The sequence below is a fragment of the Spea bombifrons genome, chromosome 6 (assembly GCF_027358695.1).
Source record: "Spea bombifrons isolate aSpeBom1 chromosome 6, aSpeBom1.2.pri, whole genome shotgun sequence".
Lineage (NCBI taxonomy): Eukaryota > Metazoa > Chordata > Amphibia > Anura > Pelobatidae > Spea > Spea bombifrons.
This window is the reverse complement of record NC_071092.1, coordinates 37,038,214-37,057,897: the sequence shown is the minus strand read 5'-3', so window position 1 is coordinate 37,057,897 and position 19,684 is coordinate 37,038,214. Positions and strand designations below refer to the sequence as shown.

The window sequence follows — 19,684 nt, the reverse complement described above, 5'->3', positions numbered from 1 at the left end:
CCTACATAAAGCTGAAAACGCATTCCTTCCCGAGCTCAATAAACAAGCAACTTTTCAGGTGCAATGGAAAAACTGAATATATATATATATATATCTATATAATTAGGCATAGTGGGGAAAACGAGCCAGAAGACATGCTTTTCTCACAGAAATCTCATGGTTCTACCACCAGTGCAAGGGATTCTGGGTAGGTTAATAATGATCACCTTTATTGCCTCTATATCCTCTTTATACACGGATCCCTTTAGAGCAAATGGCTGCTGTACTACAGCCATTAAACAAAGCCCAGGAAAGAGGTGCAGTAGCCAGATCACCACTCATGGACGGCGGTTTCATCCTTTAAGGGACTCGTCAGCATGAGGTTTTAATACTGGCTTTAAGGATTGGGGCTGCACCCCAGTATATAGTGGTGCACAAAGCAAGGTCACTAAAGAGCGCACAAATGCTTTACTGGATAAATGGGCAAAAATCCCCACAGAAACATTGCAAAATCTTGTAGAAAGCCTTCCCAGAAGAGTGGAAGCCGTTATAGCTGTAAAGGGGGAACCAACTACATATTAATATCTATGTGTTTAGAATGTGATGTCATAAAATGGTCAGGTGTCCCAATACTTTTGTCCATATAGTGTGTGTGTGTGTGTGTATATATATATATATATATATATAGACTGCTTAGACAGTTCTAGTGCAGGGAGGAAGTGCATGAACCAGATAACGCCTTCTGCAGGAAACTGGTTTATCGCCTTTTTTATGTATTTTTGACATGTGAATATATACTCTTTATGCAGTTTCATGCTTCTGTTGAAATAAATAATGTGGATCTCATACAAAATGTCCTTTCATGCAGGGATATCTTCTTTCTTTCTCTCTCTCTCTCTCTCTGTTATGCTTGTTTTACTCAATATATGGTACATGTTCTCATCTTCTGCAGCCTTTTGAAGCTGGTGTATTTCTGTTAACCAGTTCATCTTAATGAAGGATGATAATTTATTTATCATTTTTATTTCAAAAGTTGCTGGCTTTTTGTTACCTTGTACAATAGACCGGTCTTCATTTCACAAAACGGACACCTTTTTATAACACAAGCACAATACCTTCTGGTGCTTCACCTCCGGAGATACCTGAAAGAACAGTTTTACCTTCACTTTCAACACATTTCAGAATATGTTACTTGTCTTCCCTTCCGGCTGCCCTGCGCCAAATGTTTAGCTCTGCCTTCCATTCTATGAATGACATTACCTTACCGCTAATTGTCTACCGTATAGCCTGCTGTTCTACCAAAATGTTTTCCTCCTTTTTTGGCACCTTAAATTAAAAAGTTGTGGTTTTAACTCCCTGGCATCGCTATTCATTGGGGGAATCTCATGGGTGTCAGCCTGTCCTGTCCATACTTATTATATTTGGTATGTTATCTGTATTTATACTATTTCATGACTATTTTAAGTAAAATGTATATTTGCTTTATATATTAGATTTCTCTGTATTCTTTTGAGTGCTAGCCATATATGTTTTTTTTATTGCGATCGCTATTCATTGGCCCTGTATAATGCATAATTCAATGAGTGAGGGGACTTTTAAAGAAATCTCACTGGAGCTGGACCTTCATAATGTATAGAGAAGTCAGGGAGCTGAAACACAACTCTCCTGGCAGCAATCCCTTTAATAAATAAACCTCGCTGTGTTCCTGTTGCATCATCTACGCACAAACCGTTGTCTAAGTGTGTGCTCAGTAGATTTTGCAATGAGAAACCGCCATGGCTTTCAGTTAAATTTCCTCGCACATCCGATGCTCATATATTTTTTCTTGTTTATTGCTAGTAATTGTCATGCTGTATGGACATTCGGTAATTCTGGTTTTAACCCTCTACACCAGGGGTTCTCAAACTGCTGCCCTCCAGCTGCTGCAGGACTACATCTCCCATACTCCTCAGCCAGCCCCTTAGCTGAAGGAGCATTATGGGAGATGTAGTCCTGCAGCAGCTGGAGGGCCGCAGTTTGAGAACCCCTGCTCTATACGCAAAAGCCATGTGCGAGACACATGCCGTAGACCAGGCCTATCCTCAGTACGGGGCAGCCCAGTATGCTTATCAAACATTTGCTGGTTAATAGAAATTCCTGGCGTTGTTTGATAAAGGGGCAAGTTCTCCAACTGATCTACAGCTGGGCTTCCCTCGCCATGTGTATTTGTTTTTTGTTTTTTTTTGCTTTCTATGCTCTTTTAAAGGGCCGGTACTGTCAATTATCTGAGATATACACACAGCCTAAGTTTAGTGGGACACTTTTTTTAGTTGGTAAGAGACACATTTAATAAACTTTTAATAGAACTTTTGCATTGCTCGTTACACAACATTGTCATGAACAACATTACCATCTCTGTAGAGATACAATGTATTCTGTAAGTCTCAATAGAATGTGATGAAGCTATTGTTTGCAACAATGACACACAAAAAACTATTATCTCTTTAATCCTGTTTAGCATATGCATTTATCGCTTATCTGCCTGTAGGAGGTGACAGATCAGTCTAGGTATATCCACAAATACCTATACAGCATTGATATATGAGACGCCTGGGGGAAATTAAGCTTCATGAAAAATCTTTGAAAAAAAGTCTGACATAACATGAGAGCAGGTGATGTCAGCACAGTGGGTGTGGAAGCAGGTCATGTGATCAGCAAGGCTTAAAATACAAAAAAAGGAAATAATTTCAAAAGTACATCATCCCTGCTGAATACACAAAACCCTTTCTTCCTTAAAAAGGGAATTTTTTATATTGCACAAAAAGAGACAATAGAAACCTTTCAGATAAAAGAGTCTCAGGGCCATTACCTGGGTTATATTTGCTTATAAACACAAAACTACCCTTGAACAAATAGTTTACATTTAATAGAAGCAATTTTCTAAAGAAGAAAACCCCCAAAATATTCCCTTTATTAAATTGTGTGATCATACAAAATCATGGGTAAAATAATTATAAAATAAAAAAAATAAAACGCGTATAAATATAAATTTATATATATATACACACACAAACACACTTTAATGTATACTTTACATCTGAAGCCTGAGACATTAGTAGGAATGGTGTCCAGAGAAAATAAAGTCTTTAATTGATTAGTAGTCAGACCGGTCTGTACACGGATCGGGTTAATTAGTAACGTGCGATACACCTTGCATTCCTCCCACTGAACCCATGGAAGGTGCGTGTCACGTGACCGCGAGTGGGACTATCCTATCGGGAATCACCCGTCCAACTCGTGCAACTGCAGGAATGTTAATTACTGCTCACAGCATGCTCAGCCAGCCGTAGCCTGCTCGATGTGATCAACCGCGGCAGCCAGGACACGTCTAGCATGCTGGAATATCCCGATCAAAGCGATATTAATAACGCTGTCCGTTTGCATAGCAGCAGCCCGCCACTTTACGGACATTTAAACCGCGCTGCGATAGAAAGTAAAAGAGAAAGGAAACAGCCAGCAAGGTGCGTCTGCAGCCAGGCAGAGGTCACCGAACCGGGGCAGAGCAAAGTTCACCGAGAAGGCGAGAGACAACCTCCAGGAAGTGGCCCAGGTGGCAGAGTGCGGAAGAGACGCGGTGCGGGATAATGCGGACTCGGTAAGCGGCTCTGCTCCGTACACTTGCCATGGCTCAGCTGCCCGGAATCATCCGCAGGAGCTTCCGAAGGAAATCCTCCAAAGATTCCAACCAGGAGATCTCTAACGGGGCAAAAGCGGCGCATCCCCACCACGCTGCCACCGACCAACGGACTGCTGTGCTGAGCGGCGGCCAGAACTTCTTTGAGTACCTCGTGGTCGTATCTCTTAAGAAGACATCAGCAGGGGGTTATGCGCCCCAGATAACCTACCAGTTCCCAAAGAGAGAGAGCCTCCTAAGCTTCCAAAGAGAAGAAGAGGAGAGATTACTGAAGGCCATCCCAGTCTTCTGCTTCCCAGAAGGGAATAATTGGACTCCTCTTACGGAATATACCAGCGAGACCTTCTCGTTTGTCCTGACAAATGTTGACAGCAGTAGAAAGTTTGGGTACTGCAGAAGACTCCTGCCCTCCGGGAAAGGTCCTAGACTTCCTGAAGTCTACTGCATTATTAGTTGTTTGGGCTGCTTTGGACTTTTTGCAAAAATACTTGATGAGGTGGAAAAAAGAAGACAGATTGCCACAGCAGTTATATATCCTTTCATGCAGGGCCTGAGAGAGGCTACCTTCCCTGAACCAGGTAAAACCGTCAAGATTAAGAGCTTTATACCAGGATCTGGGACTGAGATGATAGAACTCACAAGACCTTTAGATTCTAGACTGGAACATGTTGATTTCAAAACCCTTTTGCAATGTTTAAGTGCCAAGAAGATATTGCACATTTTTGCTTCTGTTGTGCTAGAGAGGCGGATTATATTTGTTGCAAAAGATCTTAGTGTGTTATCTCAGTGCATTCATGCTGTTGCAGCTCTGCTGTACCCTTTCACATGGGAGCACACATTCATCCCAGTTCTCCCACCAGCTTTAATAGACACTGTGTGCTGCCCAACACCTTTTATTGTTGGGGTGCAGAAACAATTCATTGATCTAATCTGGGATTTGCCCATGGAAGAGGTTCTGGTAGTGGATTTATGTGATGGAAAACTGCTAAGGACAGTTGGAGACGAGGAAGAACTCTTGCCAAGAAAACTAGAAGACCACATGATCACTTCACTTTTAGGCCAACAGCAGGTGCCACAGTCATCAGAAGAGCTCAACAAGGGAATTTCAGAGATGTTCATGGAGTTCTTCATTAAAGTCATAGGACACTATTCCTCCCACTTTAAAACCGGGAAAGGGGGAGTGCGTGCATTCCAGGAGAAGTCCTTCTTGAAAGCCATGCCTTCCAAAAGCATACGGAGATTTCTCAAGCTTTTTGTAAGGACGCAAATGTTCTCAATTCTTATTCAAGCAGCCGAAAAGACCACTGAAGTGCAAGATGGTTATTTTCACAGGAAAATTCAGGAATTCCATGAACATAAAAAAATGAACAAAAAATGAAGAACCAGGCAACAGATGAATGGGAGAGTCAAGATTAGTCTTCCATTACATAGCACGCACTGATGTTAAAGGCACATTAATTGGGTTGTATGCAAATGGTGTGATTAAGCTTAATTTTGGGGCATGGCTGCATATAGACCCAATGTCCATTTCACATAGATTGCTAGTTTCATAAATTGTGATGTGAATAGGAAGAGTTAAAAAAAAAAAAAGGTGTATGTTTGTTCAATGCAAAACTACACAAGTCTTAACACACACAGATTTCTATTGCTCATTGTTTGCTATTACATCACTATGCTGACACAAATTCTAGTTCAATACATGGGTATTAAAATTTGTTTTAAAAAAAAATGCTTAATTCAATAGATCAGTTATGTAACAAAAAATAGATTTTTTTTTTTCTCTCCAAATTGGGATTTATTTAAAACAAATATGAAGGGCTGGAACAACAGTGCAGTATAGCATTTAACATGTCTTTTATGTTGGATTATTTTTATGATACAAAATAATTTCATATACTTACCAACTCCTTCCTAATTGATTCCAGTTTTTAATATACTGCCATTACTCAGCTGTAAACTTTTAAATGTGGTTTATATTAGGTACAAACTAATGAAACATAATGGCTAACAAAATAGGGATGTGGAACAGGCCGGGACTGTCAATCTGGCAGGCCGGGCAAATGCCCTGATCTGCCAGCTGGATATGCCCAGCCGCAGGCTACATAGACTTAAAAACGTAAAGTGTGGCTGTGCATATCTAGCCTTCAGCAACATCTACGTCATCAAGAGGCCTTTGGTCTTAAAGTGCCAGGGCCGCCTCGTGGTTACCAGTCTGGCCCTGATGTTGAATTCTAGTATATTAATGTAAAATTAACTGAAAATGCACAGTAAGAAAGCAAAGGGGCACTCTTTATTAACACAATGTTAACACAGCTGGTGTATAATAATCAGGGGTACCGGATATTTATTCTTGTCCATGTCCAAAAAACTTGAAGGGACGAGAAGTCAATAACTAATAATTATTTGTTTTGTTGTTTTAGCACTTTTGTGGCAAGTGGTGGAAACTCTGTGTAATTACCTCCCAGACTGAATGTGTCTCCCTTATCCCTGCTCCTAATGGCAGAAATGGCTTTCCTTAATGGGAAGGAATAAATAAATGCAATTGTGTGACATAATCTTCCAATAGAATGTGGAAGTTTGCAAGGGGGTTTCATACCAGCTCCCTGATGTCGCTGCACGTTATGGGGCTAACTCCAATAAGCTTTCACTGCAAGAGAAAGTTAGTTTGTAATACCTCTTTAGCTATGCATTAAACAGGGTCAGCCTCATGTTGCGGAAGGAACCCACCAGGGTTAGCCCTTCATAATGCATAATGACAGCGAGCTGGAACTGAAACGCCCCTCCAGACTCCCACTTTAGTGAATAAGAGGTGCCTCTAGTACATGTATGTTGGTTATGTGTTGATCATTGTATAAACACTTATTCTAAAATATAAAATTTAGGAGGGTGACAGATTGCTGCTCCCAGTTTAAATGTAGTTAACACGCTTGGGTGGGGCCAGCCCATTGGCTCAGTAAACTATAAATCTGGTTTCACAGGGGTTGTGTTAGGGCAGGTTTGCGGCCCTCTTAGCATCTTTACAAATTTTGTTTGATCTGTAGAGAGATAATTTGCTGCTGTTTAATTTTTATTTGAACTGTGATTGTTATATACTTGATTTGAAGTACTGTCATTTGGAATAATAAAATTGCTTCAAAATGTGAACTGTGTTCCTGAATATGCAGAGCGGCTAACGTTTCATACAAAGAAAAATATTCAAGGGACGCTTTGCAGAAGAGCTATCAATAAGTTACTTTAAAAATTTACCACACCCACTGCACCGAAGCTCCACCCACTCTGCCCAACCCACCATAGGCATAATTTAGCTATGCCTAGTTATTATGGTGCAGCTTATATCACCAAGTTCACAGACCAACTTGCTGCTGCACTGGACACTTTAGTGTTAGGGGAGTAGCTAGCAATAAAAACAACTTTTTATTTTTTTATTTTACAGCTTTGTAAAAAATAAATAAAATAAAAAATAGATTTTTGCTTTATACCCAAATCCTGGGTGTCTGTGTAATTATATATAGTGCACAATAACTACAAATAAAAAAAAAAAAAAAAAAAAAAATACTTTCTAATAAGCCAGAAAAAAACCTATGCATGTTACATTTTTATATACATTCTAACTAAACATTACAACTAAAATTGGCAATAAATGAATCATATAAAATAAGTTGACATGGAGGGCAGATCCAACTAATGACCTGAAGGTTATCAGTATATCACTAGTTAATGCTTTAAAGATACCATTAAGTTAGGATAAAACACAGTAATAGGAATGGTTAGACTGTCACAATCCACACATATACATACCACCCATATACTGCATACTGCCCTTACACATGTCTGCCCGTATACACATTCTCCCTCTGCCTACCCTTCTCCCCATCTCTTTCCTTTATCCCTCTGCTTTCTTCTTCTGTAATGGGAGAGCAAGACCTCTTCAGCAATCTCATGACCCTTCCGTGGTGAGTGCCGGCATATGATGGCATATCCCAGAGCTCTGCAACAACTGCCACCCCACAGTGCTAGGGAGCGATGATGCAGAGGTCTGAAGAAACAGACATGGCACTTCCTTTATTTTGGGCCTGTTAGAGGGAGATCCATGATTTCCTCAACTGACCCCGCACCTGGACAACACCCAAAACTGCTGATTAGGTTGAAAAAGGTGGGTTGTAAGTAAATGCCATGCATGGTTGCAATTGTCAGGTAAACTAAATGATACAGAACCTGTGTCTGGCGACGCTGTTTACAGTAGAATGAATACCATGTTGGTTATTTCCCCCTGGCCAGCGTGTAGCGGATAGCTCGGTGGTGTAAATGTGCCTGGACAGGTTTGGGAGACAGACCCAGGGGACGACTTATGGCACTAGGGCTCTTGGTTTTTTGATGTTTGGAACCCCCTGCTGGGCTTTACCCAAAAGCTGTTGGGTCGCAATGTGTTGTGTTATTGTTAAGCTGCTGGGGAATTAATAAAGCTGTGCACAGCGCTATTACCCACAATCCGTGTCATGTGCTCATTTTTTAAAGGCAGGGGAAGGGTTTTGGCCTAGGTCTGCTGGCAAGATCTGGGCAGTCGAGTTGTTTATGGTTTACTGTATATCAGTTAAGAAAAAATATGAAATTGTACAGCTATAGAATTTATTTAGGCAAATAGTTTTTCTTCTACATGTTTTTTCTTCATACATTTTTTTCCACCACGCATTAAACTTGAAATAATAGATAAACATCCCCATGGTACACATCTGTTTTTGAATTTGAATACGTATTTGAATAATTGTAATTCTATTTAAAAATTCTGTCCTTCAAAACACTTTGGGAATAAAAGAATTGTCTCAATTGTTACATAGCTGCAAGCAGATGCCAAATGAATATGAATATTCATGACTATATCACACATTAATTGATCCAAGCCCCGTATTGTATTTTGTCTTCTAAAAGGGAACAGAGATACTAGTTATGGACAGTAAATGAGTTAAGTACATTTAATTCCTCCCTGAGCGCCATCTGATGTAGCATCATGTGCAGGAAGTATATATTTTAAATGTCAGTGTTTCATATGACGGGGCCCCCGGGCATAAATGCTATAAAGTATGAAATAGGTGGGCTTCTGTTCCACTATTTAAATATTAGTGGGGCTGTTCATAGCCCTCTGCCATCTTTCAATTAGACTGGTGCTGTCCAACGGCAATTAGGTGGAGGCCTACATGATATTGTGTTCCAAAGCCTGCAGTCCAGTAGATGGTAGTTTGAGGACCATACATAATCACTAAATGAGACTTGGACTACAGTCCTCTAAAGAAACTAGGGCATCTCTTAAATCAGGAGGGAAATTAAGCTGAAATGGACTATGAAAAACCCACATAATATCGCTATGTAAACTCCTGAATCGCAAATCAGTTCGCAAATCAATGTGCTTCATATGTTGCTAGTTTTATCCATCTAATAGTATTCCAAGTATGTGAAAACCAGAGGAGGGCTGGGTCATGAGGGGCAATTGCCCCCTGGGCTGCTCTCATTTAAACATTCCTGGTTCAAGAGTGTCTATGTTAATGTGGAGTCTTGATAGCCCCATTTGATAGATCTATAGTGTATTACCGAATATATTCCACTCTGCTGTGTTAACATGGGTCAACTTGCTGCCCCCCCCTCTGGGCCAGATGATGCCAGCCTCCCTTAGTAAAAGTTAAGGTGTGATTGTGAAATGTGCACATTTAGAACATTCACATGGTTTAAGAAAGGAAAAAATGCCTAATTTAGTACTCCACAGTTTGCTAATGCAGGCAATGAGTCACCTCGCTAGTGAACATTTATATACGATAGATAATTGATAGATTTATAAGCAAAAAAAGTATGATTTGATAATAAAGCCTAAATAGCCTTGCAGCAGTGCCAGTTATCCTGCATGTAGCAAGATGACTACAACCTTTAACTGAGATAAGAAAAAGGTTTGGGTTCTCTGCGCTAACCCACGCTGTCTCTGTCCTATATCAGGGATTACATCGAACATCTAATCCTTAAACCAAATACTGCATGTTTTCAAAATATTCTACCAAATCCATCTTTACTTAAGGGCAGGTATCTGACTCAATGACAAAACCACCTGATGAAGCCGAGGTCCTGAACTGATGATGTGCTTTGAGGGCTGGAGCTTGGGGAATCATTATCCAAAATATCCCTCACTTTAGCATATAGTGCTCCATTGGTTATAAACGTGTTTGTAGCAGGAATTGCGTAAATAGTTTCTGTTCCCTGTCCTACCCCCACCCTCTGGTAAGTGGGAATTTTGTAATGAAAAGCAACATTTTAGCTATCCAGGTGTCAATTGAGCTCCCATTCAGCCTCAGGAGACCCATAGTACGCATTCCGGAGTTGCCGACTGGGCCATTCTATTCTCAAGAGAAAAACGCCTGGTCGCAGATATGATAAATGATGTAAAATCCTCAGAATAATTAAATCCTAGGATTAAGACAGGATAGAGATTTTTCACAGCATAACATTTGTTTCAGCTTCTAAAATGTAGGCCATATGATGACATTTTATTCTTGCTTCTATTTATTACAATATGAATCTCTTGATGCTAAATGAAAGTTCAGCTTTTTTTGGAGGACTTCACTGCACTATGCCTGATAACTATCCAAATGGGAACATCATTCTGGAATATCAGCATTACTTCCCCTTATTTTGGCAATCTGTAATATGCTGTTATCCCGCATAGTCGCGTTCCTTCAAATAGAGTTAGTTAGAGCATAACAGATTGTGACTTGTTTTTTTCATATACTTTTTTATGAAAATGATTAGCTTCTCTTTGAAATGATTCATTCTGACATATTGTGGTACTTATTACTCACAGTAAGAACAAAGTCTTCAAAAAACAACATACTGTACAGAAGACTCTAAAGATTTGATTTCTCTCCCGATTCTCTTCAACTGCCAAAGCCTTCATTGATACATTTTATTGTATCTTTGCTCAGCAGCTGCATATCGTCAACATATAAATATTTTCTCCCACTAATAACCATTTAGGTGGGTCATACTTGGTGCCTTGGACACAACCAGGTCGTTACAACTGGTAGTAACAATATGTTTCCAAACAAAACTTTCTACTATAGTTACTGTCTCAAGCCAGTAACGTTGGATATTTATAAATGTGGTGGATCCTCTTATGGAAAGGAGAAGGGAGCACTGCATACAATTCCATCCAGATAGAAGTCCAATAAGTTTTCTGCGCAATTATTGATTAATGTGCATGCAAATACCATATAGTGTGTGTATGTATGTTTCAACATTTTTCATATAGCACCAACATGTGTTCATTACCAATGGAAAACAATTGCAGCAGTCATGCAGATATTATGGTACACGGTAGAATAATTGTGCATACATCAATATATGATGTCCCACTTCACTGTGCTGCTGAGGCTAGTGTCACATGGCCATGACGGTAGCTATTAATGATGATGGTGATTGAAAGTATCATTTTTGTCCAAATGTTCCTCGTGCCTCCCTGTGTAGATGGGTTCTTTTTTTTTTCAGCTATGCCCTAATTATCTTCTGTTCCATTGAACTTAGCAGCTGGTATTGGGAACTCCATACACAGACGGAGCAGACGGACTGGATTTACAAACCAGATACTCCATGCTAAAATACTACTGATACCCCAATGATCACCTGAAAAAAAATATAATAAAAGGCTTTGTAGGTGGGGCAAAGGTAGATTGTCTATTGAGCCAAGACAAAATAAGTGAGATATAGTCAAAATATAGGAACAATGTGTTTGAAGTGTGTAAAGCCATAATTATGTTGCACCTTAAAGCTGTACATTAAACAGTTTTCTTTTCTCCCTCATCATTCACCAATCCTGCCGTACCAATAATAAAGTGGCCCTCCGTTCCCTTTTTTTAAATTCCAGTGAATCCTCACAATAGAATACGAGGAAATCAGAAAGTAGCAGGGGAGGCCTGGAACGTCCCTTTTCCTTTCACTAGATGCATTTGCATTGCAGCAATTTATCTGACATGGGAGGTGACAGAAATGGTTTTAAAGTATTTTAACCAAATAAGTGAAGAAGATAAAAGCTATTGAAGGGAAGCACAAATACGGAGATAAGCACACTGTGGGAGAGTAAAGACAACGTAAAAAAATAATAGGTAAATTCAGGTAACCTCACACATCCTCTCAGTGACCTTTCAGCCTTGTGAAGCTTTTGGTCACAGAGAACACATTTTACTATATATCCATAAAAATGTCCACAGGCCCCGCTATTTTTTTTTAGGCTGATATCATGCTTGTGCTCACTCTTTGGTCATCAGGAGTGCCATGCTGGCAAACTGGTCAAATACCCAATGCCCAATGCCCAATGCCCTGTTATTCACAGCTTTTGGCTCTCTTACTATCTATCGATGTCGTCGCCCTCTGCTGCAGTCAGTTGGTAGACACTTAGTACCTCTATGGAGATGAACCAGGATGTGCACCATAAGTGGGTCACGCCATCTGAGTGAAAGTGTTTAGAAACCTGACACTAATACGGCCCCATTAATTCCTCTACGAAAACCAAGATGCTCAGCACTACACATTTTTTGTTGAATTACCCCACCTCCTATTGTTTATTCTTCTTAAAACGGGTGTAAGTATCACACATTAAAGACTGGTGGAGCAGGTAGAACAACAACTTTATTGTGTGCATTTCAGGTATTCATAGTTCCTTTCAGCTGCCGGAGAAGTACTCTAACAAAGCACAAGCTTATTCTCTCTGAACAGACTTGGGGGTTTCATTTTGACAGCTGGATTCTATTAAGCAGATATGTGAACACTGTAACTCTTAGATAAATACCATCACAGAGATTGTAATCCATGAACATATCAGGTACCACTATCATTTCACCACTTCGGGGCAGGGAGTAGCTTCATAATTTAAATGTTTCGCACTCATACTCTATGTCCTGAATTGTGAGTCCTGTGTTGGCCCATTACAAAATACAACCACATCCTTCACTATACTCCTGGTCTATTATATGCCAAACTACATAATGGCACTCCACAAGATCACATCACTGGGTTTTTCTTTCCAAACTAGTTCTCATATGCAAAATGGGGACCCCTGGTATAGAAAACGTCTTATGTCTGGTAGAACAAGTAAGTTTCTTTCATGAAGGACTCTAGAAAGACGGATCTTGGCTTTAAGCAGTAGACTCTAGATCAATTAACTTTGTAAGGGTAAGTATAACAGATATTGGCTAGAAAACCAAATCATTTGCCACAGCGGGACATTTGAAAGTACAAAACCATGTTTACCATGAGATTCTCCACAAACATGAATTCCTTTTCATGCATAAATGTTTTCACTTCCGCTCTGAGAAACCTCGTTTACACATTCAAATCGGGTTTGTTCTGTTACAGATTCTGTAGGCATAATCCATTTTAATGAAGTGTTAAGACCAGCTACTGTTGGTTCCAGTGAGTATGATAAAACAAGCACATCAGGAGAGGTTTCTCCCCAGACTTTTCAGTAGACTTGATTGTGTTTGACTAACAGCTTTTCATGGACAATTGAATCCCTGGCGTCCTGCCTGGAAATGGGGACACTATACAAGGAGAGGGTACGTGCTTAAAAGTGAGTAATAACTGAAAGTGGAGCCAAGTATTACACAAGCCGACATGCTGTTTGTCCCCAATGTGACACACTACAGCTCAGTGCAGGCTGCAGAATACAACACTGTGCCATCTATATCTCTGTGATCCCTGCACATATACGGTCTCTTCTTCCTATGTATGGCAAATGCTTTATGTCTCTTTGTATACAAAGATAAAACAAATATACCTTTTTAAATAGCATATACATTTCTTAGGCTTAGATATAAAGGACTCAACAGAAATGTGAGGATCCTTCAAGGGGACTGAATCATAGGTTTTGATTAATTAAGTAAGCATCACTGCGGGTGTATGTGCAATGAAGATGATCCAAGAACCTCAATAAAGGATGACTGAATGATCACATCAATGCTAGTAAATCTCTCTCTTTTAAAAAGTAGTAACAGTTTTGCTTTTCTTCTCTTTGGCTTAATCTGGATAGTATGCCTTGGTTACGGTTTTTAGCCATGAACCTTACACTAATTTCACATAGTAATGGATGGCAGTTCCTATCACAACACAAACTGAGCCAAGGCTCAGCCAACTGTGTACAAGCCAAGCAAGACTCTCCAACTAAGTGTCATAAAGCGTTGCTTGCGGCCATACAGTTACATGTGAGAACCCAATTAACAAATGAGAGGGAGCATTTTATCCACTTCTAGCGTGTGCTGCTCCCTTTTGATGAGCTTGGCACACCAGCTGTTCTGAGCTAGCACAGTTCTCATCCATAGCTGTCCCTATTGACTGAGACTGATGGGTTGGTGTCAGATGTCGCTTAAATCAAACCAGGAACAGATAGATGTGTACATATTTTTTTTTACTTGGTTACACAGCACTTTCCCATAAGATTTGTGATCAGTAACAAGATTTGTTCAGGAAGAACTCCAACACCTGCAAGAGCCATATCAGATAACTATCTGCTAAATGGTGTGAAACATTGTTAGTCACGTCGGGAACACACCAGCTTCTATGTGGAAGAGCTGCTATCAATGTCTTGATAAGATGTTAGCACTAAGCAACAAATAGCCTACATACGCCCAAATGCTTTAACCTTGCTTTCATTCATATATACTGTACAATGCAAGCAGAAACTGAAAAACTTGGGTCAACCAAAAAATCCTCTATAAATTAAGAGGGTGCTTTGCTTTTAAGCTCTGACCAAGTTGTTATATGGTTTTTAATCTAGACATTGAAATGAGTCTCTCCAAGAATTATGAGCCCCCTCTGTATAGAAAGACCTACAGAAACAAGGCCATAAAGGGAAATAAAGCTGTAGTTCCACTAGTCAGAAAGTTGAGGGATGTCAAACATTCAATAGGAAAAACAGATAAATAAATGCAATGAATCTGCTCAATGATGTATAATAAAATATGCACATGTGGAAATGAAACCATTTTGATACCTTTATAGTGTTCCTTTAACTCTGTATCCTAGTGACAAGCCTCAGAAAGAAGAACGACAAAGTTCTCTCCATTTTTTTTTATTACTATTGATTAGTAGAAAAAAATAATTGCAATTCACCAGGGAGAAAATTGCCTCAACGTGAGACTAATTCATCCATCCTATGTTTTTCAAACAATTACACATGATTATTCAACTATTAAGATTAAAGTGATTACCGTTTAGTTCATAACTTTATATTTCTTAAGATTAAAATCTTACTTAATGCTTTGCTGACATAAATGTATTTCTCAAAGTGAGTAGCAATACTTATTAACCAACTTGATCTCTCTAGTAAGCCTAAATTTTAATCAGGGAGCTTTGAGTAGTTAACTTAGAAAAGCCTTTAAAATGGGATTCTAGTTTTGTTTTTTGCTTTTTTTTTTAATATGGACTATTTTTAAGCCTCATTGGAGAGGATTAAGCTCTATTTTTAAATAAATGGAAGACGTCGGATGTATTAATATCTCCTCCTTTTATTAAAAACAACAATATCTCAGGTTTCTATTTCTGGATAGTGTGTCGAACACAATTTAGTGTCCAGCCAGGGCCCAGGTCTCAACCTGCCTGAAAATTCCACGGATTCTATGTAATTGGTGTATTAGTGTCCAGGCTTCAGCCTGTGCTTCTGAATAGTATGAGGCAATTATTTCTGATTTATTATTTTTTTCGGCTAATCCCCGAGGCCACTTCTTTTTTATTTATTTTTTTTATCTCCAGTCACACAGAGCCAGGTCTTCTCTGTAGGCGTGCAAAGGCATTGAGAAGACAAACCGGTATTTGCATGTTTCTAATGTGTCCTCCTGGGGCTACAATTTTGATATGACTGTGTATTTAAAAAAGTCAGACAAAGGGTTTCCTAAACAACTTGACAATATTTGAATTACTTTGGGTTATTTCCTCTGAATCATCATCTGGGTCTAAACTTATGAAACAATTCACCTCTGCCCTGTCTCCCCAACCACTGGTATAAAGAAAAACTTACCTTAAATCCTAAAAAATACCTTCTATCCAGTGCCGTAAGCACTTGGTCAGACACTACCAGGCTGCAGTCCGAAGTTCTCAGCATCTCACACGAATGTTATCTTAAGTTCTTGTTGAGTGCATGTACTGTTTGCGGAAGCAAACCTAGCATGTTCATGCCATGCTTTTGAGAGGTGCCGCAAGGTACCACTTCAGGTAAAGAAGAGATAAATAAGTACTACTACTATAAAAATTCTAGGTGGGGACATGTAAATAAGTTTAATTAACTTTATAATTCCATGCTCACGGTTACATAGATTGCCTATTTGCACATGCTGTTATGGATGTTAACGTTGAGTTCTGATGCCATGATATTCTAACATAGCTTTGAGCATGGCTGAGTTGGAATTCCATGAGCCTGAGTTGTATACAGCGACTTGGTCTTATCAGCCCTCATTAGAATAGAAGAGAAATCCCTCATGCATGAGATGTGGTATGCTTTTCGTGAGCTACAAAGTGACAAATGCCCTCCACCTTACAGAGTACAGCAAAAAAAAAACAACACTTATTCAAATGTAGCCACGTCTAAGATCAATCTAGCTCTGAATTTCCAAATGTTTTTTCTATTTATTTATTTATAATTATTCTCTTATCACCAGTCTGACTTGTTTATAGTCAGATCTCACAAATATGACATCAAAACTTAATGTGATCCCATGGGTAGTTTTTAGCACGTAGTTCTCCATAAATGATGATTTGAACGAAATGGTACGAAATTATCTTTCATGTATAATAAAAGTGACATTTTCTCCTGATTGTGTATAATTTGCATCACCGTTCATTATTGGAATGGTAGTTATATTTGGCTTTTCAACAGACAATAAAACCAGCAAAGTGTTATGACATTTTCAAATGTTCCTACCGTAAACTTGTTAAAATGCCAGAATAATTCTATTAACACTAATACAAATAACCCATATTTAACATGTCTTGGTGATGGGTATAGTTTGTGCATCTTATACAGAATCAGAGTAATGAAACTACATGTAACCAATAAGAAATGGCATCCGTTCTGCTAATCTCTCATTGGGTAAATAAGTTCCACTAACGCATCCATCTGGATGATAGTAAAAGTAACTTTCTGGGAAACACTCACCCACTGAGTACTACGATAAAGTCCATGACGTTCCAACCATTCCGGAGGTAAGAACCTCTATGAAAGACTAATCCCAGTGCGACAATTTTTATTCCAGCTTCAAAACAAAAGATCCCAATAAAATAGGGTTCAGTTTTTTCCTGCAAGTAAAAGAGAAAATATTAAGATAAATGAGTGAAATTAAACAGGAGGGATAACCAGAAATCACATTGAAAGGTGACAACAGTAGGTAACGCTTGGTTCTTCAGCTGTTCTGGGGGTATTACGGCACACACGTGATGCAGACTACACAATATGGTATAAGTAAGATATCCAATAAAAAAAGAATGACTTCCACCATGCTACCGTATGCAACTGGTGCGTACAATAGAGATGGTAACAACACATAACAGAATGATAACAAAAACTTGTTAAGTGCTACATTGCGAGAACATAGAATCCAGAACATAATGTGTTTGTACATGACGAAATATAAGGTGGCTACGAAATGGAAAAATATCTTTCTTCTATTTTTTTATGCCACTAAAAGCAGTGATTCCCAATATAATGCAAGAATGAAACAATACTTGGGCTGTCACTCTATGATGTCCTTCATGTTTCACTCTCTGTAGATCCCCTTTCTGCCACCATTACCTTATATTAACTATATGAAAATCTTCGTTATTGTTCCTACCCCCTCTATAGTACCTAAAAACGTGGGGGGGGGGTTTGTACTGTCATTTTCCATATCCTCTATATTGTAATTCTCAGATGTAGTAATCAGCACCATATCTGTTATGTTTGGCCTTCTTGTTTGCAATCATTGAAACACAATATAATTATAGTAGCATAAAAACACTTCTCTTAAATATGGAGTGCTACGGATAAGTCATTTTAGCTATTCAATGCTACTTTTTTCATAAAATATGTCCTTTCATTTCTAGACAAATATAAGGTTTCCTACCTTAGTAGCCAAGACATATGGGAAACACAGATGGGGTGGACCATCGAATCTAATATTGGTTATCATGGTCACCCTGTCTCTAACTTCAGTTTAAACACATGGAAGCTGGGTAACCCTTGTTCAGCTACGTATTCTGTGCTACCCACACCATGTCTTCAGTGCAAAAGAGACTGCATCTATATATTTGCCAGGGGAATAAATTCAAATACTCTAAAATAATATCTCAGTTCAGAAAATGGAAAATGGTATTTTCAAGCCATTTCCAAATCCAAACATACTTGAAACAGTCATGGTTATTAATCCATTAAGGGACCGGGCAGATGCTTTCAATTAGGAGAAAGAAACAGCTTGAATTACTGGAGAAAATGTAATAACAGGAGTTGGTAGGAATGGGTAGGTAGCCTAAAGTCATTGAACTAGAACTCCCAATGCTCTGCCAGCCTTAGATGAGAAAGCGCAAGTGGGAATCTCCGGCTTCCAATGTCCAGTGTCAAAACTAAATTTGTGAAAACATCCCAATTTAACAATTAAATGTCTAGGATAAGGAAGACGATATGAAGTATGTACCATCCTGAATACAAAAAGCAAAAATGAGAACATGGAGATATGGTTGTTCTGTAGACCAATTATAACGATGACCAGAGTCAAAGATGATTAGATCACACATCGGAAATCAATAACATGTACCGTTCATTAAGGTCCGCAAACCTTTTTCCAAAATACCCAGTCAATATTTTAGTTTCAATAAGATAGAAAGGCTTCTCATTATCGACCCGATGTAGGCCTGGAATAGTGCCCTTTAAATGCTCTGTCAATTTTACTTGCGATTAACAACGAAAAAAAAAAATGTTTCAAATTGTGGAGCTATTTCTTACTGGTATTGATAGAGTTTTATTTAATTTTGCTGTTAGAAATTAAATAACTTGACTTACAGTACATAAAAACATTAAAATAGTGTATGTGGAGTCATCTGTTTCGATATAACAGCAGTATGCTCAATGAAAGGTCAGGTCCTTGGTCCCAATGACACCCATGAGGAACAAGCCAATTTAAGCTTTTATTTTAAAACTGTTTGCCCTAAATTTACAGGTAGCCACATTTTGAAAAGAAATGAATGTCAAAGAACTATTTTACACGCTCGCCCTCTTTATTCAGAGATTGATCGTAGATTTCCATGAGAAGCACTCTAATAAAAAGTATCTAGTATTCTCCTGAAATGAACTGTAGTATTATGTAAGAAAGCATTTATATTCACGATTGGACATGTCACACAGAAAACTTGGCTTATGGAATATTCCTGGGAAAAAAAGAATGTTAAAAGTGAAGAAAAAATGGTAACTTACCAATCTGCGAGACATGGGAGTCTTGTCATCTCCAGGTAGATGTTGCTCCAAGGCCAGGACAATACAATTTGCAATAATTGTGGCCAGAATCATGTATTCAAAGGGAGTGGAGCCAGGAGTCAAGGAATAAAATACATAAAAAGAATTTTACAACATAGTGCAATGTTTTTATTTGTGCCCTCACTTTTTGGAGATTGTGAAATAGGATGCGATACAGAATAGTACTTATGTTGTTTAACTTTTAACTGTTCATAGAATGGCAGCTCATTATGTGAGTAAATACCCAAAAGCGTTCATGATTTTAAGGTTTATTCACTAAACTGTGAGTTGTGGTGAGATGGAAAACTTATCCTTACCACAGGGCCAGACCGGAGATTAAAATCATCTATAACAATTGAAGGCCAGTGACTGATAAATAATGTACAGGCTGCCCCACGCTGCGTTTTTACAATTTTGCAGCGACTGGCAATGTGAATCCAGCCAGCAGCCATACTTGAAAGGATTAGATCTGCCTCACAAGTGGTAATGAAGGTACGTGAGAAGCACCATCAGGCACCTTTTCTAGGCTTGCC

General features: G+C 38.9%; 2 protein-coding genes across 2 annotated transcripts in view; one reads left to right on the top strand and one right to left on the bottom strand.

Annotated features, from left to right (window-relative positions):
• Positions 1-19,213, bottom strand: part of CACNA1E (calcium voltage-gated channel subunit alpha1 E) — a 70,919-nt gene extending 51,706 nt beyond the window's left edge. Inside the window, exons 1-2 of the mRNA XM_053470275.1 lie at positions 19,113-19,213; positions 16,827-16,966 (exon numbers count right to left, since the gene is read on the bottom strand). Of these exons, the coding sequence (XP_053326250.1) occupies positions 16,827-16,966; positions 19,113-19,205 (233 nt within the window). The 5' untranslated portion in view covers positions 19,206-19,213. The remainder of the gene's footprint in view (positions 1-16,826; positions 16,967-19,112) is intronic.
• On the top strand, positions 3,201-5,224 carry DENND2D (DENN domain containing 2D). The gene has a single exon (XM_053470272.1). The coding sequence runs from the start codon at positions 3,642-3,644 to the stop codon at positions 5,028-5,030; it is 1,389 nt and encodes a 462-aa protein (XP_053326247.1). The 5' UTR covers positions 3,201-3,641; the 3' UTR covers positions 5,031-5,224.
• Positions 19,214-19,684: the final 471 nt, after the last annotated feature.